At 35.9% G+C, this 26,475-nt stretch overlaps 1 protein-coding gene across 3 annotated transcripts in view; it reads left to right on the forward strand.

The window, feature by feature from the left end:
* The window catches only part of LOC121374213 (adhesion G protein-coupled receptor L3-like), an 86,731-nt gene that overhangs the window by 32,022 nt on the left and 28,234 nt on the right, over positions 1-26,475 (forward strand). For 2 of the 3 annotated variants that reach the window (XM_041501208.1, XM_041501205.1), the window contains exons 2-9: positions 11,422-11,576; positions 13,005-13,034; positions 18,062-18,189; positions 19,385-19,512; positions 22,438-22,899; positions 24,271-24,371; positions 24,818-25,024; positions 25,435-25,618. In XM_041501208.1, the coding sequence (XP_041357142.1) occupies positions 11,565-11,576; positions 13,005-13,034; positions 18,062-18,189; positions 19,385-19,512; positions 22,438-22,899; positions 24,271-24,371; positions 24,818-25,024; positions 25,435-25,618 (1,252 nt within the window). In that variant the 5' untranslated portion in view covers positions 11,422-11,564. The remainder of the gene's footprint in view (positions 1-11,421; positions 11,577-13,004; positions 13,035-18,061; positions 18,190-19,384; positions 19,513-22,437; positions 22,900-24,270; positions 24,372-24,817; positions 25,025-25,434; positions 25,619-26,475) is intronic. The other variant, XM_041501206.1, reaches the window with a different exon arrangement.

Genomic DNA, 26,475 nt, shown 5'->3' on the forward strand with positions numbered 1-26,475 from the left:
CTTATCGCCAATTAAGGTTCAAGCACGGTGTACTGGACACACGTCATCTGGGCTGTCTGTCTACGATAGGAGTTAACAGATTTGTTATTGGTGAGGGAGAGAAAAGTCGGTGTAGTAGATTAATAACTCCCTTTGAAACATTTCATTTGAGTTAGGAACCGATACAGGGATGCGAAACCAGTACCGTCCATCCTTAAGTTCGGTGTAGTAGATTAATAACTCCCTTTGAAACATTTCATTTGAGTTAGGAACCGATACAGGGATGCGAAACCAGTACCGTCCATCCTTAAGTTCGGTGTAGTAGATTAATAACTCCCTTTGAAACATTTCATTTCAGTTAGGAACCGATACAGGGATGCGAAACCAGTACCGTCCATCCTTAAGTTCGGTGTAGTAGATTAATAACTCCCTTTGAAACACTTCATTTCAGTTAGGAACCGATACAGGGATGCGAAACCAGTACCGTCCAGCCTTAAGTTCTGTGTAGTAGATTAATAACTCCCTTTGAAACACTTCATTTCAGTTAGGAACCGATACAGGGATGCGAAACCAGTACCGTCCAGCCTTAAGTTCGGTGTAGTAGATTAATAACTCCCTTTGAAACATTTCATTTGAGTTAGGAACCGATACAGGGATGCGAAACCAGTACCGTCCAGCCTTAAGTTCGATGTAGTAGATTAATAACTCCCTTTGAAACATTTCATTTGAGTTAGGAACCGATACAGGGGTGCGAAACCAGTACCGTCCAACCTTAAGTTCGATGTAGTAGATTAATAACTCCCTTTGAAACATTTCATTTGAGTTAGGAACCGATACAGGGATGCGAAACCAGTACCGTCCATCCTTAAGTTCGATGTAGTAGATTAATAACTCCCTTTGAAACATTTCATTTGAGTTGGGAACCGATACAGGGATGCGAAACCAGTACCGTCCATCCTTAAGTTCAGTGTAGTAGATTAATAACTCCCTTTGAAACATTTCATTTGAGTTAGGAACCTATACAGGGATGCGAAACCAGTACCGTCCATCCTTAAGTTCGGTGTAGTAGATTAATAACTCCCTTTGAAACATTTCATTTGAGTTAGGAACCGATACAGGGATGCGAAACCAGTACCGTCCATCCTTGAGTTCGATGTAGTAGATTAATAACTCCCTTTGAAACATTTAATCTGAGTTAGGAACTGATACAGGGATGCGAAACCAGTACCGTCCATCCTTAAGTTCGATGTAGTAGATTAATAACTCCCTTTGAAACATTTAATCTGAGTTAGGAACCGATGCAGGGATGAGTTAGGAACCGATACAGGGATGCGAAACCAGTACCGTCCATCCTTAAGTTCGATGGCTTAACCATTGGAATACCAATACATTAATTAAGGTTATATATGGTTTTTACTGAAGGTTGTTATCAAAAGACTACTTAATATGTGTCAGTTTGTACTCTTAGTAGGCCCCTTTATCGCAGTAGACGATTTGGGTCAGTTACAGGATTATTGGCTTTGAACCATTAGTGTAAACATATCATAAATATAGGTTTTTGACTGGAAAATTAATCATTTTATAATTATTGACCACTTGTATTGTTAACACATTACCAGAACAAAATTTAAAGAGATATAAATTAAAAACGTCTTACATGATAATTTAACAAATAACAATCTGGATCTAAAAATAACAACAAAGGGTGTCAAATATTAACATGGAAATTGGTGTACCCACAATTAATTAGATTGCACGTTATATAAACAAACTTATTCAGAACTGGGTTGTTTATTGTTAAAGGAAAGGTGTCTGTCGACCAATTAGTAACTTAGTATTACTAAACGCAGCTCAAACACATCGACTTGACTCGTTAGAACGTGCCCGCCCGTGGCGTCAGTCCTAGCTGTCTTCAAGTGCTACTGGCGGAGACAAAGTCTTCAGTTTTCTCCATTTAGGCGGCCACGTTTTAAAATGTGCAATTCAATACGAGTCGCAGTAAAGAAAAGTAACTCTCTCATAAAGATGTCAGTCGGTACAACCATATGTTAAAGGGGTTCTCTCAAAGTCTCATAATGACGACTTCCTGCCATGTTAAAGTGACAGACCCTAGTTTATAAACACTACGGCGTATTTTCACTATTAGAGCCGTTTTAGTAATTAAAATTAGAAATTACTTATATTTTATTGTTTAGATTATCCATTTTCGTACATCTGAAGTATTTCGGATCATCCAAGTTTTTGTAATATCCCGAAATAATGTTTTCATAATTCTAACAACGCACGTTCGTCTGAGAAGAAACGGTTATCGAGCATAACTCTAATCTATTTTTAGACGTTATATATTCCCGTTAAAACGTCATAGACTTTAGTTTCACTCTGTTATACCTTTATCCAGACGTGTTACTGGTTTGCAGATTAACCAAACTTAGTGTCCATTTTCACGGGTTAAAACTTGGGTCTGCGCTTTTGAAGGGTTTCTCTTGAGACTGCAACCAATGAGATTTAATATACAGTGAATTTATCTACTCACAAGTAACACATCTGAGTAATAAAACATATAAACTACTTCAAATAGAAATCATTTCATCGTTAAAGACATTCTGAATTCCCTTTGACCTAATTATTTAACATTTTGTTACATAATTATTGTAGACAAAACCCAGAATGACTATTGTAGTAATCAAGGTTACGAGTAATGCATAAAATATACAAATATATTTATATAATCAAGAAAATGTTAACATATTGTAAATTTAATAATAAATTATGCTTTTTAGGTTACAAATATGTTGTAACAATATTCAGAACAATCACTTTACTTTATTTTATTTTTTATTTTATTTTATTTATTTTATTTTATGTTATTTTTATTTTTTATTATTATTATTATTTTATTTTTTTATTTATTTATTTGAAATGTAAAGATTATATTTTGCACTACATGCCGAAAACATTACAACGAAACGATTTAGTTTACTGGCAAAAACAAATCGTTAATTTTATTGGATAATTCATAAAATACAATCGACAAGTTAAACGCGTGACGTTTCATTTAATTATAACTATAATTATATATAATATAAACAAAACAAATAAAAACACCTACTATATTAACATTTGTATTTTTCACAGCTCTTTTTACAGTGTTTGCGCAATTATATAAGTTTATTTTAATGTAAATAATCATTTTCATATACGTACCTTTGTTTGGCATATCTCATATTTTCATGTTTTTCGCTGGGATGTCATTAATTTAATTCATTTAGCTGAGGGACTCACCGAGGCATGTGTTCCATACAGTTATGCTATGTTATTGCCGACAAGCCTTTTGGCTTTGCTCAACTCGTTTTGTCTTTATTTGCTTGTCAACAGTCGAGTTGTTAGTGTCCGCGGAGATGATAAAACGTGGTGCGACTTGAATCTATACCTACTGAATTCGAGCCCCGGAGGTGGTCACTGGCGAAGTCAGAGGCTAGATCCGGGGCGGGCGTGCCTGAACCCTTGTGGATAGGGGCACGTTAATAGAGTTGCCCGTTACTGAATTCGGGTCTTAAAACTGCTGTAATCGTTGTGACATCCATCATTTATCAGACGTTGTGTCTGCCCTTCAAAACCAATTAGAGAATGGGGAGCGGGCGTTTGGTATGCGCCCCACACTTAAAGGGACAGACCCTAGTTTCAACCCGTGAAACTTTAACACTAAGTTTAGTTTATCTACAAACCTGTAACACATTGTCTGTGACTTTGACATGGTGAAATACCCTCTAAAAATGGACTAAAACTCGACTCCATAACTGTTACTTCTCAGATGCACGCGCGTTTTTAAAAATATGAGAAATGCATTTTGTAATATTAAAAACACCAGGATGACCAAAAACACTTCAAATGTACGGAAATTAATAAGCTAAATAATAAAATCTAAGTAAAGTATCATTTCAGTTATCAAAAATGGCTCTAATAGTAAACAATATGCCTCAGTGTTTAAAAACTAGGGTATGTCCCTTTAAACGGATTGGTTTTCACACGATTTAAATTAGTTTTCAATTGTTGTATTTTTGTGATTTGCTGTTTGTATTCCGGTCGCATCAACAGAATGGTATCGTGTGGTTTCTCTACATGGCCATTAGCAAAGAAAGCTAAAAGAAACTAACAACCATGTTATCTTAACAAACATCTGGTTGTGTAATCTACTTGAGTTAATGAAAGTAACATATATCGCTAGTTCTGCTGTTCTGATAAACCATTATTATCCTATCAAAACATGACATTTTAATTTACCATGGCTGCGTATGGCATTGTTTTACATGTTTAAAAAAAATCTATTATGACCTCTGAAAATGATATAATATTATGTAGAGAGCTGTTGTTTTGTTTAAAGTTGTATTATTAATGTTTACCTTTAACTGGGGTACGGGGTTCCCCAATGCGGGTTGTTTTGTTTAAAGTTGTATTATTAATGTTTACCTTTAACTGGGGTACGGGGTTCCCCAATGCGGGTTGTTTTGTTTAAAGTTGTATTATTAATGTTTACCTTTAACTGGGGTACGGGGTTCCCCAGAGTTTTGTTTAAAGTTGTATTATTAATGTTTACCTTTAACTGGGGTATGGGGTTCCCCAATGCGGGTTGTTTTGTTTAAAGTTGTATTATTAATGTTTACCTTTAACTGGGGTACGGGGTTCCCCAATGCGGGTTGTTTTGTTTAAAGTTGTATTATTAATGTTTACCTTTAACTGGGGTACGGGGCTCCCCAATGAGGGTTGTTTTGTTTAAAGTTGTATTATTAATGTTTACCTTTAACTGGGGTACGGGGTTCCCCAATGCGGGTTGTTTTGTTTAAAGTTGTATTATTAATGTTTACCTTTAACTTGGGTACGGGGTTCCCCAATGCGGGTTGTTTTGTTTAAAGTTGTATTATTAATGTTTACCTTTAACTGGGGTACTGGGTTCCCCAATGCGGGTTGTTTTGGCCTTTATGATCTTGTCAGAATGTGACCGATTTTATACGTTACAAGTAACATTCATTTAGTAACGCAAATGATTGTATTTACGTTTCTTGGTAACAACATTACATGTTACAAAAACCGAGAATAGTTGCAATGTCTTCAACTGCAATGACAAACTGTATTGTGTAGTGTCGGTATTACTGTCTAATAAACCAATTGAATTCCCTTGCATTACCGATAACAAGTGTGGCGGTAAATAAAAAACATTGCAAATGTCATGTTCATAGTCACCATGCGCACAGACACATGCCTGCAAAAGCACACTCAAACGTATATACATGCACGCACGCACGCACACACGCACGCACACACGCACACACACACACACGCATGCATACAAATATTATAATTCTTCCTGGCTTCCGTCATAGGCGTGCAGGAGATGGTCCAAAAGTGCTTTAAAATGACCGAAGTGGCAACTATCGTACTACTAGCAAATTGTATGGGTTTTATGAAAAGTGTGTGTCCTGACTAGCTGCTGGGTGAAAATTACCCAAAATACCTGTGGGGGAATATGGTATATGACGTCATCAATATGGCCGCCTCTGTTTTTATATTTTTGTATCTAGTTCCAATAGAGTCTTTATTCTCTTCAGTTGTTTGACATTTTAAGCCTTTACTGAGGTTGGAAATGTTATAATACAGTTTAAAAACAACATTTATTAATTTTTGGGTATTAATAAATGTTTAAACAGCAGAGAGCGCTTCCAATATGACTGTCTCCCAGTCAATAATGCTGTTTCTTAGCGACGGTGAAATACGATTTACAAAATTTTAGCCGTAGCAGCTTGATTGTAGCTATTACAAGGGAGTCCCCTATTACAATGCCTTGGTTACTAATACAAATTCATTTTAAAACATTACTTTATATTTTAGATCCTGATATTTAGTGTCTGATTGTATCCTCACACATGCAAGTCTATAATATTACGACACACACACACACACACACACACACACACACACACACACACACACACACACACACACACACACACACACACACACACACACACACACACACACACACATACACACACACACACACACACACACACACACACACACACACACACTCACACACACACACTCACACACACACACACACACACACACATACACACACACACACATACACACACACACACATACATACACACACACACACACATACACACACACACACACACATACACACACATACACACACACACACACACACACACACACACACACACACACACACACTGCCCCTGCCACCGTCTCTAGTATGCTCGTTTCATGGGAAATACTTAATCGTAGCCACCAGGATGTAACATCTCGCGAAATGCGATTTTAAGCTACGCCCTTTTTTGTAAGCCACGCCCCATGTCATAAACTAGTCTGATATGTTTCCGCGGGAAATAAACATAAATATGAACGAATAGGCCTAATTCCCTAGTAAATTTTGTCAAATATAGAGCTGTGTTATTGTAACGAGCATTTAATAAAATATTAAGTAATACAAATGCGTTTTTCAATGTTTTTTTCTTCTTCTAATCTGTACTTCCGATGTTTTGACGTACCTACGTAGTCCGATACACCTGCCGTCAACTCGGCAACTGAGTAACAGTGAGTTTATGACAGATGTATCGGACTACAAACAACGCTGTAAAGTTAATCGTTTGTAAACGTGACACAATATTAATAATACGTGAATAATATAATATATCGCATAGTTTGGGTGGGTGTATTTTTTTTTTTTTTTTTTTTTTTTTTGGGGGGGGGTTAACGTCTGTATCAGATATGTAAACATGAATATATATATATACAGTATATGTAAAAATGAATATATAATCGTGCGTTAATTCATAATCTACCACCTACAGGTACGGTGAGGTTAAATTGACCGAACAACTAACCTAACAATGTGGTACATGATATTTGGCTAATGTCAGGGCTTTAGATTGCACCAGAACCGGCCTCGGTGGCGTCGTGGCAGGCCATCGGTCTACAGGCTGGTAGGTACTAGGTTCGGATCCCAGTCGAGGCATGGGATTTTTAATCCAGATACCGACTCCAAACCCTGAGTGAGTGCTCCGCAAGGCTCAATGGGTAGGTGTAAACCACTTGCACCGACCAGTGATCCATAACTGGTTCAACAAAGGCCATGGTTTGTCCTATCCTGCCTGTGGGAAGCGCAAATAAAAGATCCCTTGCTGCCAATCGGAAGAGTAGCCCATGTTGTGGCGACAGCGGGTTTCCTCTCAAAATCTGTGTGGTCCTTAACCATATGTCTGACGCCATATAACCGTAAATAAAATGTGTTGAGTGCGTCGTTAAATAAAACATTTCTTTCTTTCTTTAGATTGCACCAAAGCTGCACATGTACTATATATACTGGGGTAGATTTTGCAATTTTATCAGGGTAGATTTTCCATTTTATATGTAATGTTAATTTCAGCTAAATAAATGCCTTCTTATGAAGACACTGAAAATTAAATATGAATATGATGGATTAATCCATTATCTAAATGATCAGGGTATATTTACAATTTGTTATTTGTAATTTTCGTTTTCTATTTTTGTAAAAGTGGGGCGGATATAGCCCAGTAGATTAAGCATTCGCTTGATGTGAGGTAAGTCTGGGATCAATCCCTGTCAGACCTATTGGGATATTTCTCGTTCTAGCCAGTGCTCCACAACTGGTGTAACAAAGGCCGTGGTATGTACTATCCTGTCTGTGGGATGGTGTATATAAAAGATCCCTTCCTGTCTGACGCCATATAGCCAGAAATAAAAATGTGTTGAGTGCATCGTTAAATAAAACATTTCCTATCCATGCTAGGAATAGTTGTAGGAAAATGAGACACTTAAGAATTTAATAGGCTGTATTTTAGAGTACCTTAACCACCAACAGAACAAGATCATCCACTGAGGGTACTTTTTCCTTAGACCGGCCTCGGTGGCGTCGTGGTAGGCCATCGGTCTACAGACTGGTAGGTACTGGGTTCGATCCCAGTCGAGGCATGGGATTTGTAATCCAGATACCAACTCCAAAACCCTGAGTGAGTGCTCCGCAAGGCTCAATGGGTAGGTGTAAACCACTTGCACTGACCAGTGATCCATAACTGGTTCAACAAAGGCCATGGTTTGTGCTATCCTGCCTGTGGGAAGTGCAAATAAAAGATCCCTTGCTGCTAATCGGAAGAGTAGCCCATGTAGTGGCGACAGCGGGTTTCCTCTCAAAATCTGTGTGGTCCTTAACCATATGTCTGACGCCATATAACCGTAAATAAAATGTGTTGAGTGCGTCGTTAAATAAAACATTTCTTTCTTTCTTTCCATTATCTAACTAATAAGGGTAGATTTTCAAATTATAACAAGTTGTTATTTTTTTCTATTTTTATTATTACTATTTTTTAATATTTGTCAATAAACATACTTTATGTTTACTATCAGTACTAGGGATAGTTCTAGGAAAATGAGACACTTAAGATTTCAATAGGGTGGATTTTATAGTACCTAACTACCGGGGTTACAAGATCATCCACCGAGGATACTTTTCCCAAAATATGGTATATATTAATTTACTTGTTTGTTAGCTAATATATATTTCAGCTAAGTAAACACCTTCATATATAGACACTAACAACTAAATAAGTATATGATGGATTAATCCATTATCTAAATGATCAGGGTAGATTTCCATATTATAACAATTTTTGTTTTAAATTATTATTATAATAAAAATAAAATAAAAATGTGAATAGCCAAATGCCAATTTGGGTTCAAAGTCTGCACAATTTGGTGCACATCAATAATCTACTGGGTGCCACGTGGGCACCCTTGAAGAAAAATCCAAGATGGTGGACAAAATGGTGGCCAAATCAGGGAAATGGCTATAGCTTGCTTATAAATTGACAGATAAACAAAAATTATTGCATTTACCCTATGTTTGTAGGAGCCAAGGAGGGCAATGGTGCTATCAAAATTCAGATTTAACTAAATGGGCCATATAATATGGTGGTCCAAATTGAGAAAATTACAATAACTTCCTTATTATTCGGTACTAAAATAGATTAAGCCATCACATTCATATTGAATTGTCATGTCTACATTAAACGGTGTTTACGTAGCTGAAATATACATTAGCCAACATATGTGTAATGTAATATAACATATTAAAGGAAAACTACCCTCGGTGGATGATATCCATGTATCCTCAGTAGATACATGTAAGTATCATAAAATCCACCCTTCTGAAATGTTACATGTCTGTTTTTCTGAAAACTACCACTGACATCGGTAGTAAACATACAGTAAGATTATTCACATCCACTTAAAAAATAATAATATAATTTTAATGGAAATGTAAATGCACATATGTAATAAAATGGAAATCTACCCTGATCATTTAGATAGTTGATGAATAATTCATATTCATATTTAATTTTCAGTGTCTACATAAATTGGAGGGGCCGGACGTAGCCCACTGGTAAAGCATGGTCGGTCTAGGATCGGTCCATTTTTATTGGACCATTGTGCTATTTCTTATTACAGCCAGTGCACTACCACTGGTACATGTATATCAAAAGCTGTGGTATGGTGCATATAAAAGATTACCTGCTACTAATGAAAAAATATAGTGGGTTTCCTCTCTAAGACTATGTCAGAATTACCAAATGTTTGACATCCAATGAATCAATGTGCTCTAGTGGTGTCATTTAAAAAAAAAAAAAGTGTTTACTTATACATATGTATTTCACACACACACACATTTATTTCAGCTTATTTCCGTGCTTATATCCAATTAAGGTTCAAGCACACTGTCTTGGGCACACACCTCAGTTATCTGGGCTGTCTGTCCAGGACAGTGGGTTAGTTGTTAGTTGGTTAGTGGTTAGGGAGAGAGAAGAGGGTGTAGTAGCCTTACACCTATGCATTGAGTCCTTAAGAACTTGCTATGGGCTAGAGCCGGTACAGGGTTGCGAACACTGTATCTACCAGCCTGTAGTCCGATGGCTTAACCACTGCGCCACCGAGGCCGGTTACACACACACACACACACACACACACACACACACACACACACACACACACACACTCACACTGTCACGTATGTATGTGTGTGTATGTATGTATGTATGTATGTATGTATGTATGTATACATGTATGTATGTATACATGAATGTATACATGTATGTATATCTATATTAAAGGTAAATGAACCTTCAGTGGTACTTTATTCAAATCTATTTAATAAAAATCATATTTAAAAAAATAAAGAAACAGAAATCTACTCTGATCACTTAGATAATTGATTAATTTTGTGTCTACAAAAGTAGACTTTTACTTTGAGGAAATAGACATTAGCCAAGAAGTGTGTAATTTGTTAACTACATCAGTGGATGACTTCATGTGTACTTGGTAGTGAGATAATGTATTTATAATCCAACCTACTGAAATCTTAAATTTATAATTTTCCAAAAACCTACCGTAACTACTGTTGTGTTGTTGTTGTTATTATTTTTATTTAGGACAATTGTTATTACAAATAATTAAATAATTATAATTAACAGTAGTGGACAACATTTTTTTGTAATCGGTTTGACCTGTACTCATTTATACAGTAATTATTTTAAATTATACATTCTGTAGTTGTTGAATGATTTTTGTTGTTGTTTGTTTATTTGTTTATGAAATTAAGTTGTACAGACGTGCATTACAATTTTGACGTTTAGATAACCGTAACCACTGGTGTAAAATTCAACAAAATATCGGCGGGATTATCCCACAGAAGAAGAGCAGGAAAACAACAAACAACGACATTGATATACGCTACGTAACATTCAATTACACAATTTATTAAGCACACTGTATATTATTAAATACTTGTTACATTAATATCTACAGTTGGAATAATTTATATATGTATACACCAGAACATTACTCGATGTCGTAAAATCTCGATGTCGATCAACCGTTTGATCATGAATATTCAGTAGACGCTCACTGGCTGACGACTCTCAGTGTCTACGATTTAGTCTCTCCCAGTTTCATCGTGACACTGTAAGAGGTCTTACTCTGATGTATGAAGCCCTCATAGAGGTCTTTATTACAAACATTTTGAAGTGGTTGGAAGATCAACATCATCAGGATAAGCTGACAACTATTATAAATCAGCTGTGTCATGTACAGAATATATTCACCAAGTAATACAAAGAGTACTGGTATCTGTAAAGCTGCAACGTTTTTTATGAGTCTTGCCAGGTTTTTTTTATTTTTATTCGAATCATTCTGTGCTTTAAGTGCAGAGTTTGTTATGAACAAAATCTGTGTAGCTTTTCCATATTACAATTTGTACATATCAGTTGTGACAAAGGCTGGTGTTAAAGCGCCGAACACTGTTTTTATTATATATAGTTTACACTGGTTATTACTGTCTACTTTCAGTGTTGGCGGAAGACATAGAATGTACTGGTCAATGGACGAAGGTGCACCGAGGCTGCTACAAGTTTGACACGGAGAAGAAGACGTGGGATGAAGCTAAAGCGGCATGTCAAGAAGATGGCGGAGATTTGACCTCTATCGCATCTATGGCTGAAAGGGTAATGTGCAACTCAACTATCAAATTAGACATTCGTATGAAATGAAATGAAATGGTATCGAAACTGTACTGAAATGATACAAAGAATAGTATAGTATCCAAATGTTAATAAATACTAGAATGACACTGAAATTCAGGCACGGCGGAAGCGTGTAAACATTCTTCGGGGGGGGGGGGGGGGGGGGGGGCGCTGACAGATCGAGGGCACAAATCAAAGTTGCTAGGGGTTCGGGGTATGCTCCCCTTAAACATTTGAAAATGTGATGTCCTTAAATGCAGTTTCCTGCATTCTACAAGAAAAAATTATCTCTGCCTTAGGATTTACTACCAATATTATTTTTGATTCAGCGACCCCCAAAGTAGATCAGAAAGCCAGCGTGTACAGAGTGACATTGTATTGAATTTATATACAGAATGTTTTATTTATTAATAATACTTAAAGCCGCACACCCTAGTTCCATCCAGCGAAAATAAATTATAATTTGGTTAATCTACAAACCTGTAACACACTTAGATCACGTTTCTATCAAATGGAGTGAAAAAGCAGGTTTTATATCGATAAATACCATGGGAATCCCCATGTCCCAATTGCTTGAAATAATTTTGAAAGTTAGTATTCTGATGTCACCGGTAGATGTCGCTCGAAGCACAACAATGCCTACGTCACGACAAATTTCACAGACTTGGGGTGCGTTCGTTTCACATCTCCTGGACATGTTCCAACTGTTCTGTCCTGGTTGTATCCCCTCTCCAGATATCGTAAGACTTAGCAAAATTATTGGTTTTAAGGGTTTGTAACGTTTTGTATTGAGACACTTACTTGTCTGAACTTTATTGTTACTGAAAATGTTCACGAACTGTGAAGAAAAATCTCACAAATGAACACCAACAAATCGGATGTTGATTGCGCGAACCGTGCACGAGAAAACAAACCGAACCAAAATTATAACGGTCACGTGATATACCAACGTCTGTGACATTGAAATGGAAATATCCCCTCTAAAAATAGATTGGACCTCGCTTGCTTAACGGTTTTTTCTAGACAACACGTCTTGTGAAAAAATGCAAAAAATGCATTTCGTGGTTTTACAAACATCAGGATTACCAAAAAGCACTTCAGGTGAATGGAAATGTGTATTCTAGATAATAAAATGTAAGTAAAGTGCAATTTTATTTGTGAAAAATGGGGTTTAATAGCGAAAAATAACGCCGTAATGGTTAACAAATAAACGTAACTAGGGTGTGTCCCTTTAAACAATCTTACGTACTTCTCACACGTGCATAGTTTATATACTAATTAGCAGATGCGTGACGTCACATCGGAAAGACATTTTAGAATTAACATATTTGTTGTTCTAAAACGTCAAAATATATACATTACAATGCATCTAAAGGAAATGAAAATTATTTGTGTTGTTCTTTATTACAGAGGCGCGTATTCAAAGAATTGGACAAACAGGTACTTGATATGGTTTGCCAATACGACTGAATGGATGTTGTCTTGATTATTCGCTTTGTTTTGTTGGTTTTAAAAATTACTGTATTATACTGCTTGTATGCACGCATCTGCTGAACTTAAGAGAATCTTTTATTTTGCTTTCTTGATGTTAGTTTATGCATAGATCTGGGCTACTTATAATGATCCTTTCAATTCATGGCCGTTTCTTCTTTCCTCGCTTCAGTCTTCAAACAATGTTTACCGGCCTCGGTGGCGTCGTGGTTAGGCCATCGGTCTACAGGCTGGTAGGTACTGGGTTCCGATCCCAGTCGAGGCATGGGATTTTTAATCCAGATACCGACTCCAAACCCTGAGTGAGTGCTCCGCAAGGCTCAGTGGGAAGGTGTAAACCACTTGCACCGACCAGTTCAACAAAGGCCATGGTTTGTGCTATTCTGCCTGAGGGGAGCGCAAATAAAAGATCCCTTGCTGCTAATCGGAAAGGGTAGCCCATGGAGTGGCAACAGCAGGTTTACTCTCAAAATCTGTGTGGTCCTTAACCATATGTCTGACGCCGTATAACCATAAATAAAATGTGTTGTGTACGTCGTTAAAAAAAAAACATTTCTTTCTTTCTTTTTTCAAGCAATGTTTATTTACCAGGGGAAAACGCTCTCTCTCTCTCTCTCTCTCTCTCTCTCTCTCTCTCTCTCTCTCTCTCTCTCTCTCTCTCTCTCTCTCTCTCTCTCTCTCTCTCTCTCTCTCTCTCTCTCTCTCTCTCTCTCTCTCTCTCTCTCTCTCTCTCTCTCTCTCTCACACACACACACACACACACACACACACACACATTTACTTAGCTTACTTGTGATTTAATCCCAGAATAATGGAAGTATTAATATGACCGTTATTATATGATCTAAGGGGTATACACCTTTTGTTATTAAATTATTCACTGGTCTATTTGGATTGTTACTAATATTTGCTAATATTTTAATACATATTATTATAAAGTTGTATTGAGATAACTTCTAAAAAGTAACTTCGCTCTCGAAACGAAGGTCTTTAATCCGAGACAATTGACAATTCTAAGTGTTAAATTACTCATCAGTAATTTAAATTTAAATTCGTTTATTGCTTTAAGCTACAAGCTTATTAGCACAACATATTTACACAGTATATATAAACACACAGGAGAATTAAATTATTACATACAATGAAGCACATACTTTTGATCTAACATATAAACCATTAGATATTTAATAAGTACATGCATGGAAGTAATACATTCAAAGTTATAACATACGCGTCTGAAAAGTATTAACTTTTATAATATTAGACAACAGATCATTGCCGTAACTTGTATGCCAAATAAATATATTTACCAATAAAAATTAAATCGTTAGTGTTTTGGGTTTGCATCAGCTGTGTATATTTAAAGACAGAAGGATTTCGTCTGTAGTATAACTTGATACATTGTTATCGTAAGTTTTGGAATAATGGGTAAACTAGCATGAAGTGGTATTCATCTTCAACATCGTTATTACAATGGTGATATTTTCTATTATTGGTTCAATATTATGGTATCTTCCTCTTTCAATTTAGATCATGGTATGAAACAGATATTATATTTTCTGTTGTTGCCTTTATTTCTAACTCGGGTGGGTACATCAATGAATTGTAATCCGTGATATTGTCACTCCTTTGTTTAGATTTAGTTAGATCTATTAGAAAATCGTATCCATGTGCAGAGAGAACCAAATCGGCGAGTACTGGAGCACAGTCCAGTCTGAATATAGCCTAAAGCAAGCCGGTCGAATCTGGCTTCTATTATGTGGCCTATAGTTTGGTCAATGACCGAAAATATAGAAATTTATCATTATACCTTGCCCATGTATATAATGATTCCAAGATAAATAAAAATAATCTAGTGATTCTCGGGTGGGTTTTTTACTTTATCGTTTTTTTTGTTTTGTTTTTTTTGTTCTCAGAACGCTGGACAACATTCAATGCAAAGTTAATGTTGAAATGTTTTTATATACGACAATTGTGGAGAGTCGCCGTAGTACTTCGGCTTACATGTCAGTAAACATGATACTGTGACCTGATTAATTTACGTCTTATTTATATCTAAAAGTATGTGTTATAAACACACACACACACACACACACACACGTACATACACACACACACATACGTACATACACACACACACATACGTACATACACACACATTAGATATGTATATGGGCGTATATGTATGTATTAATATATGTGGGTATATATTTGAATATGTAGTCATATATGCGCAATTACTTATAAACGATGTATTTATTTTCTTTCTGTCTTCTTTTCTCTATTTTAATCTTTCGTTTGTTTTGCCTTCTCATTTGTCTGTGTATTTGTCTCTCTTGCTATAACTATTTCATTTAAGTTGATATCCTATGAATAGCAAATTCCTCGAAACCCCATAAACCCAGTCATAGACATCAACAGTTTTGTCATAGGTGATGAAAGATTCGACTTGTTGCCAGTTCTGTGTTTTGCCGGCCATCTTGAATGACACCTTGAATATTTCAAAATGCTTATTTACCGTAAAGGACGGAATTTGTTGAATTAACATCTAGTGAAAAGGCATGATCATAGATAATGCATGTCAACGTTTACTAGTACACGCTGTATTGTTCAAATCGCAAGACTATAAGTGTGATTTGACATTGTGTTTTTGCTTTCTCCTTTCCTTTCCTATCCGTTTGTTCTTTTTGTTGTATTACATAAGATTTTAATTCAATTTTGAGATCCTTGATACACTATCTAAAAGGGTCGAACATATGTTGAACATAGATATTTTATCTTCCTTTTGTTAGCCATTTGATGTTAATGTAGACTAGAATGTAGTAAAAGATGCATTTCAATAACATATAGATAATGATGCACTGAACCTATCCACATTCAGATGTTTAAAGCAGTTTTAGCGACAGTAATGGAATAACACTGTCAGGCACAGATTGGAGTTTTAATGCATTGTGACATTAACCTAACCTATCCAGCCACAGGAGTCCTTTGCTAATGAAAAAAATAGTTTGAGTCACAAGGTAAACGGTTGTTAAAAATCGGTTACCACCAACCTTGACCTTCAACAGACGTATCTGCTCGTTAATGAGGAGGCTACATTAGACATATCTGATATATCCGTTTCAGAGTTAAAATACTGATGGTAATGGATAACAAATACCTTATGATCCAATAGGTTGTGTATTAGTTTACACGTTTGAACTTAAAGGGACATTCCTGAGTTTGTCGCAATTTTTAAGATGCTAACGACTAACAGATACTTTTTAACGAGTGTAATTACATATCAAATATATTTTTCTGCATAAAATATTAGTGGCTGTATATTAAACGTGTTTCTGACCGTTCTAATATTTGTACTAGGTTAAATTTCATTTTATTTCCTAAAATATTATTTTTTCGTACGTACGAAATTATTTGAACACAAAATCCAGTTTGGGCTTCTTACAAATATTAAGACGACCAGAAACAAAGTGAATATACAGACACTGATATTCTAAACAAGAAAATATATTTAATATGTAAGTTTAATCGTAGAAATATTTTATTAGTCGGAAACATCTTACAATGGAGCAAACTCAGGAATGTCCCTTTAATCACCTCTCCAGGGTATATTTCAAAATATTAGTATTGGTGTTGGACGGAAGTTGAATCTTTGCCCTTCTCTTCCTTTTAAGTGATCCACATTAGGAAGTAAAGTAATATGGTTTTGTAGGAGACAGAGGAGGAGCTGCATTAACACCAAACATAACAAATTCCTTAATTAACCCATTTTGACTTGGTGAAGTTTAGATAGTTTTGGTGTCGGAATTTGATAGAAATCAAAGATGCCAACTTACTCAATGCAACATTCTATCTAAAGTATATGAGGGAACTTTGATTAACTAAATTTTTTTCACAACCAAAACATGTTTGAAATCTAGATTAACAAACTTGCTTCTCTGATTAACCCTTTGTCTTCTATAGGCACTTTGTCGGATGAAAATTATATTTTGGTGTTGGATTGAAATAAAATTTCATACATTTCATCAGTATAATTATAATGAACATGTTATATCACAACAAGATATCTATTTTAAAGTGCTTTCTTCATTATTATACTTCATTAAGAAATGACAGTCGTGACTTTTAAAAGGGCATTCCTGACTTACAAACATGCCCCCTGCTGACAAAGGCTTTTAATGAATAAAACTGGATATCAATTGCATGTTGATGTTTAGAATATTAATATGTGTACACCATGTGTTTCTGGTATTCCTAATTTTTATAGTAGCTTAAACAGGATTGTTTTTACATGTACACACTTATTGAAGGCAAAATTTAGTTTGAGCTTCTAATTTGAACTTTTGGGCCGGGTGTTGACCACTTCTGAAATATGCCCTCCAGGTCTAATTAGCAGGGTGCCACCCTAAGACTACTCAGGCAGTTTACTTTAATTGTCTTGGTTTTTTATGAATTCAAAATTTAACCTTTTTAATTCTGCCTTCAGACTAAATATGTATTCTCCAATGTAGAGGAACGTACTGACCGAAATAACAGTAAATACAATAGCATATATGTTACTGATATTTAATATAACTGCATTTGTACATATCTTTGTCTTTTAAGGTGTAGATTATTCTAATAAGAGGCTGCACTGTAAACACAACAATTTGAATTAGTTTGTCATGTTCTACCAAAGTATACCCTTTCCTGACAGGCATCAAAATACCTCGTTGGTTATGTTGTTAAATTTAATTGTGTTTTGACGATACTTGTACCGTTTTGGCATACCGATGGCATCGTGCTTTGACCTAAGCTGGACATACGCATTATTTATATAATAATCTTTATTATCTTTTATTACATATTCATCGTATTTTATCTTCACAAATTTACATATAGTATATCATATTACCATTTTCAATTGTTCATAGTATGATGTAATATCTGCATGTCACAATATCTTCATAATTCACCTTGTAATTATACCTTTGCAGAAGAAAGTGCTTTCAAAACTGCAAAAAGTGATAACCTCGGACGGCCTTCTCACATGGTGGGTGGGGCTTAGGAGAGGTACGGGCGCATGGACGTGGGAAGATGGCACCGAACACAGTGATAGAATCGTGTAAGTTAAACAAGGTATAGATATAGAGATATACCGATTAATTGATACATGGATACATATATGTATTAAGATATATATATATATATATATATATATATATATATATATATAAAAGACAGATGTGGATGAAAAACAAAACACGTAGAACAGCCTGTGCAGATCGTTTGAGGTGCAAATATGTTAGGTAAGTGTCAGTAATGAATAGCCACTAACTCGGTCAAATAGAGCTGGCCAGTCGAGTGGTTAATCGTCACGGCCCCTGGTCAGAGGTCAGATGTGAATAGGTAAAGTGCATGTCCCTACAGTTCCTAGCCATAAACATGTAGTAGTTCATGAGCCGAGACCACACATTTGGCCAATTGGAAAATGGCCGCCAAGAGTAAGAAGTGGCCATATCTTACATTCTACGTATATTCTCCAAAGACTAATTTATACTTCTATATGGCAAGCACTTCAAGTCTGGTATTCACTTTGTAATACAGAGAAAATTTATTATTGCATGAATCCAAGATTCCAAAATGCTTACAAAAACAAAGAAATGACATCTGTATTTGTTTAGTATCACCTAAAACAATAATTTTGAAACTATGAAACCAAATGGTACGTTTTAAGGGTAAACCAACATTTTCCCCAGAAAAATTTACATAACAGTATGCGTGTATTACGTTTTATGCTCAAAGACTGCATTTGAACCAAATACACAATCTTGTAGCATATCTCTACAGTCATCAAAGTGACTAGGTATTCTTTGTTGATGAAAATGGACAAAACTGGCTTCTGCGCTGTCAACAAATATCTCCAATTGACACGAACACAACCAAAATGGTTGCACAGAATATAAAGCTGACGGCATGACTTATTTTCAGCAATAGTCTGTTTCATAATTATCATTATCCCATATGGTGAATGAAGACACTATTTTTACTCGTTTATACAGTTAATAACAGACAGCTTTTGTTAAATAATGATCACAATACCACCAGCATTTCGAAAGACATTACTTTTTGTGTTGCAAACTTACATTGCAGTATGATTGTAGTATCTTTATGATTACCACCTTTCTTCAACTTCTTTCTCTCTCACATACATCATGTGACTCTGCTTCCGACGTTCTTGCAATGCACGTATCCCTGTCAATACAAGTGTTGTATTGTGAGTCGATTTCTATTCTTGTTCTGTATGTCGACTTCTATAGACAATGGGCACCAGGAGAACCAAATAACCGAAGAGGAAAAGAGCACTGCGTAGAGCTGAAGTTTGACGGCAAACTGAACGACAAGAACTGCCAAGAACTGAGGCCATTCATTTGTGAAAAATATAAACGTGAGTTGTTTTAATTTTAAGGAGAAAGGTCCATCGAATTTTGAAGCTAGATATATGACATATTATAATGTATTATTATTAGCTCTTGTAGTTATCGTTATATATGGAATCTTCTATCTGCCAGTCTGAGATTTGTTTACGGGATTCCAGAGTCTCTATATTACGGTTCCTTGGTTTGTTTACTTTACTGTTATTTCAGGCCAGGCACGACTCTGGATCATAGTTTTAAATTCCTTTCTTACTTACAGTACAAAATACTTTAATATGGAGTGGTATTAGTTGAAATGAAATGGGGAAAAAATGAAACTCATTCACCATTTTATATTTTATCTTTCAGCTTCCTTTCCCTATTATTAATAACCTTTGTTTCCATTTTAATTATACTCTTTTTTATTTTTCAGGCGACTAAACCAGGTCTTGGGTTGTGAGGCATTTGACAGTGCCTCAGTTTTAGTGTCATGTGTTAAATTTTACCTACATTTAACTCATATAATCTTTTCTTTTTTGTGTTTCAGTTCTACTCATTACAAATACATTTTTTATTTCATCTTTGTTTTTTGCTACTACGCTTTTAATTACTTTTTAATATTATATATTGATTGACCTTTTTACTTAAATACATTTTAACCTTAATAAATTAAACCGTGGTGACATATTTCACGTTTAACCACCATCCCCACCACCCCCACCACCCACCCTCATCCACACACACACACACACACACACACACACGTGCCTCTAATTGTCATGGCTTGTGTCGTTTCGGAGGGGACATGGGGCAGAGCAAACTGGTATGGTAAAGGTTTCCATCTAAGATCTGCTTTATCCCCCTTCCCTTCTATAAGTTAAATATTGTCTATCAACAAGTTTTGGGTGGGGGTTTAGTAGTAGTAGTAGTAGTAGTACTATTATTATTATTATTATTATTATTATTTTATTTTGATTTTTTCACAAGATAAAATTCTATATATGGTATTTTTGTACATAAATATGCAAATATAACACCGAAACGTAGTAACGGTTAAATTTAAAACGTTTTCCTTGTACAAATGCCCCCCCCCCCCCCCCCCCCCCCCAATAATTCTGAATCAAAAAATATTATTGGTAGTAAATGTTACTATTGGTAGTAACACACCCCCCCCCCCCCCCCCCCACACCTCGGAATTCAGTCAGCCCCCACTTGAATGTCTACTTACTTCCGATGTGCCTGAAATGTAATTTCATATTTAAATTTTTAACAGAATAGTCAGTAACACTAATAAATTATTATTCTGCAAGGCAGTGTGGGCAATTAAAAATATAGCCACGCCTCATTACTCTGAACAATATATTACGTGTGTCTGTACAGTGAAGACAAAACTTGCATTTCGACCATTTCACAATGCTACAGCACCTTAGCATGCCTCTATAGTGTGTATACTACCAAATCAAATTCCATAGACGATAATAGTAACATATGTGGCTAAACCTCCTACCTGCAGCGTATCAGCCGACATATACACCACGGATATATATACTACCACCTCTTACCCTTAAGGTAAATCAGAAAAAAATGGGGGTGAGGCTGCACAAAATATTTGAGTAGGTTTTTCTTACAGGTACCCCATATATGTTTCAAGGACACGGCTACTGGACACAGTGGTACCAGATGAAATAATTATAATTTTTTTACAACCAGCACATTCACATTTATCACCAATCACAGGATTTGTGGTGTTAACGTCTCTATCAAAACTTGGGTGCTCCTCGGACTTTGACCCAGCCGGAAGTTATTTGGTTTAGTACTACCTTTATCGTCGTCATCATCGTCATTATCATCATAATCACCCCCATCTAGGAGATCACACTCTTCTGATAAAAGATCTTTGGCTTTTTCTATTTGTGTGAATATCTGATGTACTTAAGTGGCCGTAGTTCGCTACGTTTGTTTGGTGATTCCTTTGCTTTGTGAATGTTACTTATAATATTTCATACTGTAACTATAGCGGAAGACCACGACTCTCTTTATTTTTAATTCATAAATAAAATTATTTGTATATTTATTGATTTGATGCTTATTGCATGTACGTAATATTATAAAAAATACAACAGTTATCTTATATAATTAATATTTGTTGAATAAAATCAAAAGTAGAACATGTTATTGTTTGGTTGTTTTTGTGTTTTGGATTTTTTTAATTTGTAAAAAATATATTTATAATGCTTATATGTTTCCAACATTTCTAGTAGTATTCTAAATATAGTAATCACCTGACCGTGTATAGTCTCACTTTCATAGTCAGCAAAATCCGATACTCCGATGGCAGTCAGAACTGAATTGTATTGCTACTGTAAGTCTCGGGTGATGCTTGCCAAAACAGGGGAGTCAATAAAATCACATGATTTCTTATCAAAACAATACAAAAGGTTTGGCGGTCCATCACATTTATTAAAATGCAAAACAACTTGTCTTCTGTCATCACAACTAAAGAACAAAAAAGCAAATGCCGCGATATCGTAAAACCAGCGATATCATGAGAAAGGACATAAAAAAGTACATATATAATATAATGTATATATTTAATGTTGTGTTCTGTTTCAATTAGCCATTACCAAACAAGGCTCAATATGTACCCCGCTCCTCTCCCTCTCATTCTCTGTCTTGGACAGAACTTTCTGGCGAGGTTGTGTCAACGACAGGCGTGCTTGGACAATTCACTGATGCAAGAGTGCCAAATATTACCACACACACGCATCAAATGGTGGCACTGAGTATAATCATTCGCTCTTTGGTGTGCTGATATGAAAAACATATTTTTAAAAATAAAATTAAAATTAAAAACAATTTTAAAATATTAAATATACTGAAGATATGTACTTGTACAACGTAATTTTCATACAAAAACAAATGACCTGCATAACATGTACTATTATGGATTACTGCAGTAACCACCAGACCACCACTTGAGACGACGGCTCCGGCAGTGACAGCAACACCTACGACAACGCCTGCAGTAACTCTGGGTACGACAACAGTGAAGAACACATCACCAACAGAGCACCACACAACCCAGGCAACAACTACATCAAAACCGGCGACAACGGCGACACAGACCTTGAAAACATCAACTACGACGACACAGACTCTGAAAACATCAACTACGACGACGCCAATGACTACACGTAGAGATTCCAAGTCCAGGGCTAGAACCACAGTCAGCCTTTTGACAAGCACCACGTGGGAAGAGAGACTTTCGCCATTTTTAGGATGTTATCAAATCGATAGTTCTAACTTCTTGAATTACGACCCATCAGCTCCCAACTGTCCCAGAGTTCACGCGTTCAACCAGGACTGGCCCGAGACTCCCGTGCATTCCTTGGCTGAAATACCCTGCAGACAGGGGACAGGTTAGTAATAGAAGACACCACAGGGACTATCCGAGACTCGTATGGATTCCTTGGCTAAAATACCCTGCAGACCGGGGACAGGTTAGTAATAGAACACACCACAGTGACTATTCGAGACTTGTATGGATTCCTTGGCTAAAATACCCTGCAGACAGGGGACAGGTTAGTAATAGAACACACCACAGGTAATACTGATATCATTAAAGGTACTATTCGAGATTCGCATGGATTCCTTGGCTAAAATACCCTGCAGACAGGGAACCGGTTAGTAATAGAACAAACCACAGGTAATACTGATATCATTAAAGGTACTATTTGAGACTTGCATGAATTTATTGTTTGAAATACCCTGCAGACAGGGTACAGGTTAGTAATAGAACAAACCACAGTGACTATTCGAGACTCGCGTGGATTCATTGGCTAAAATACCCTGCAGACAGGATACAGGTTAGTGATAGAACAAAAAACAGGTGATACTGATATCATTAAAGGCACTATTCGAGACACTCGAAAATTCATTAGCTGAAATACCCTGCAGATAGGGGAAAGGTACAGGTTAATGATAGAACAAACCACAGGTAATACTGATATCATTAAAGGCACTATTCGAGACACCCGAAAATTCATTAGCTGAAATACCCTGTAGATAGGGGAAAGGTACAGGTTAATGATAGAACAAACCACAGGTAATATTGATATCATTAAAGGCACTATTCGAGACACCCGAAAATTCATTAGCTGAAATACCCTGCAGATAGGGGAAAGGTCAGTAACAAACCACAACCATTGTAAGATGTTTCCGTCTAACAGACTTTTGAGCGACTACAATTACGTACTAGATAATGTTTTCTTTATCGAATACCATAGTCCGTATTCAGTATATTTGATCGTGCGCTAATGTTTATGAACAGTAAGGATTTTCATTTTACTTCGTAATATTAATTTGTTGGTACGTACGAAATTATTGGAAGGTAAAATCTGGTTTAGGCTACTACATGACAAATGTATTTAATTTGTAATTCTTACACTTTACAATGGAAACAAACTCAGGACAATATTTTTGAAAAGATGCTTTATTGTTGCGTGTATGCTACGTACCATGTTTTTCTTACATAATATATGATATGATATTCTGTACTATATGACATATAGTATCTTATCACATTTACTATCATATCAATCTATCAAATCACATCACATTATATATTTATTTTTGTTTTTTATTTATTTATTTTAATATATTTATTTATTTATTATTTATTGATTATAATGTTATTTTGGCATATGTTGATATTCATTCAGATGCTTGACTAAGTTATCCTGTACTTTCTTCAAACATCCTAACTTAGCATGTACACGTGCGGTTTTTAGGAACAACCACCTGGAGATGCTGGTCTAAACCCACCTGTTGGCGTGGAGAACCAGATTTCGCAGACTGTGCCTCACCGAAATTCAACAGTCTACTACAAAAGGTAATCCTGCGTCAACACGTGTTGTTGAATGATCACAAGTCGGGTCTAGAACTGAGGTATCCGTATGTCTTTTTATAAATTATTTCAGTAGATAGTCCTAAAAACTGTTTGGTTTGCTCTCATTTAGCTGCGTCGGGGAGAGGCTCTACTAAAATGTTAAATCGTTCAAGTCTGCACGACTCTGAACACCTTTTAATACATTGCAGCTTCCCTAACATGAATCTCAATCTCAATCTCTCTCTCTCTCTCTCTCTCTCTCTCTCTCTCTCTCTCTCTCTCTCTCTCTCTCTCTATATATATATATATATATTAAACATGCGCACACACACACACACACACGCACACACACACACACCATACACAAATGCGTAGTGTTTTGACTCGAAACAAATATTGCTCTTACTGGTTGTGGAATTCATAGCTTTCTCCATCATCTTTATTTGAAGGTGAAGGTCACTGATGGTCCTACAGCGAGTCCAGAGGAGCAGGACAAGCAAATGATGGATATTTCTAAAATTCTCGCTGATGTCACAGAGGATGACGTCACAGCAGAGGATGTAATGGTAACCACTAAGGTCATCTCCAGTTTTTCCGCTTCCGCTGGCAGTGAGGCAAAAAGTAGCGACGTGAAAACAGTTAAAAGCATAGTGATGGTAAGGAACCAGACGTGAATAGACAGTCATATCTGCTGAAACTGCCACCTCCATTTAAACAAGCCATTTTACTATTTTTAAGGATTTACGCAAGAAATGTGACGTCACATGTTTGACCAATCTGTTACCCACATTAACATTGTTGTTGTTGTTGTTTGTTTTGGGGTGGTTAGGAGGTGTCTTTTTTTTTCTCTTTTTTTTTTATTTTTTATTTTGTTCAAAGTTTATTCATTATATTTTATATATACTGTTTGTTTTAAAATATAATGAATAAACTTTGAACTATATGCTCATAAACAATTACAAATAAACCAAATAATTATATATATATATATATATATTGGCGGCAATCCTCCATTTCGAAAATTTGACAGAGCAACTTTAACGTCTGGAATTATGTCTTTGTCCAGAACATCGTGAAAGCCGGCAGCAACCTCGTGTCTGAGGAAAAACAGGACACCTGGCGGGAGATGTCGAGTAATGACAAAGTGCGATCTGCTTCAGCTCTGCTGAACGCCATGGAAACGGCCACCATGACGATGGTTAATAACATAGCTGAACCAACAAACTTTTCTAGAAAAGACGACAACATCGGTAAGAAAATTGTCTTTGTATTCACATTCGTCTAATCTGTACGAACTCACATCATAATGTGTAATCTGTACGAACTCGGATCATAATGTGTAATCTGTACGAACTCAGATCATGATGTGTAATCTGTACGAACTCGCATCATAATGTGTAATTTGTACGAACTCGCATCATAATGTGTAATCTGTACGAACTCGCATCATAATGTGTAATCTGTACGAACTCATATCATAATGTGTAATCTGTACGAACTCGCATCATAATGTGTAATCTGTACGAACTCATATCATAATGTGTAATCTGTAATCTGTACGAACTCATATCATAATGTGTAATCTGTACGAACTCGCATCATAATGTGTAATCTGTACGAACTCATATCATAATGTGTAATCTGTACGAACTCACATCATAATGTGTAATCTGTACGAACTCACATCATAATGTGTAATCTGTACGAACTCACATCATAATGTGTAATCTGTACGAACTCGCATCATAATGTGTAATCTGTACGAACTCATATCATAATGTGTAATCTGTACGAACTCGCATCATAATGTGTAATCTGTACGAACTCATATCATAATGTGTAATCTGTAATCTGTACGAACTCATATCATAATGTGTAATCTGTACGAACTCACATCATAATGTGTAATCTGTACGAACTCATATCATAATGTGTAATCTGTACGAACTCACATCATAATGTGTAATCTGTACGAACTCACATCATAATGTGTAATCTGTACGAACTCGCATCATAATGTGTAATCTGTACGAACTCATATCATAATGTGTAATCTGTACGAACTCGCATCATAATGTGTAATCTGTACGAACTCATATCATAATGT

Source organism: Gigantopelta aegis, chromosome 6, assembly GCF_016097555.1.
Source record: "Gigantopelta aegis isolate Gae_Host chromosome 6, Gae_host_genome, whole genome shotgun sequence".
In the NCBI taxonomy this organism is placed as follows: domain Eukaryota; kingdom Metazoa; phylum Mollusca; class Gastropoda; order Neomphalida; family Peltospiridae; genus Gigantopelta; species Gigantopelta aegis.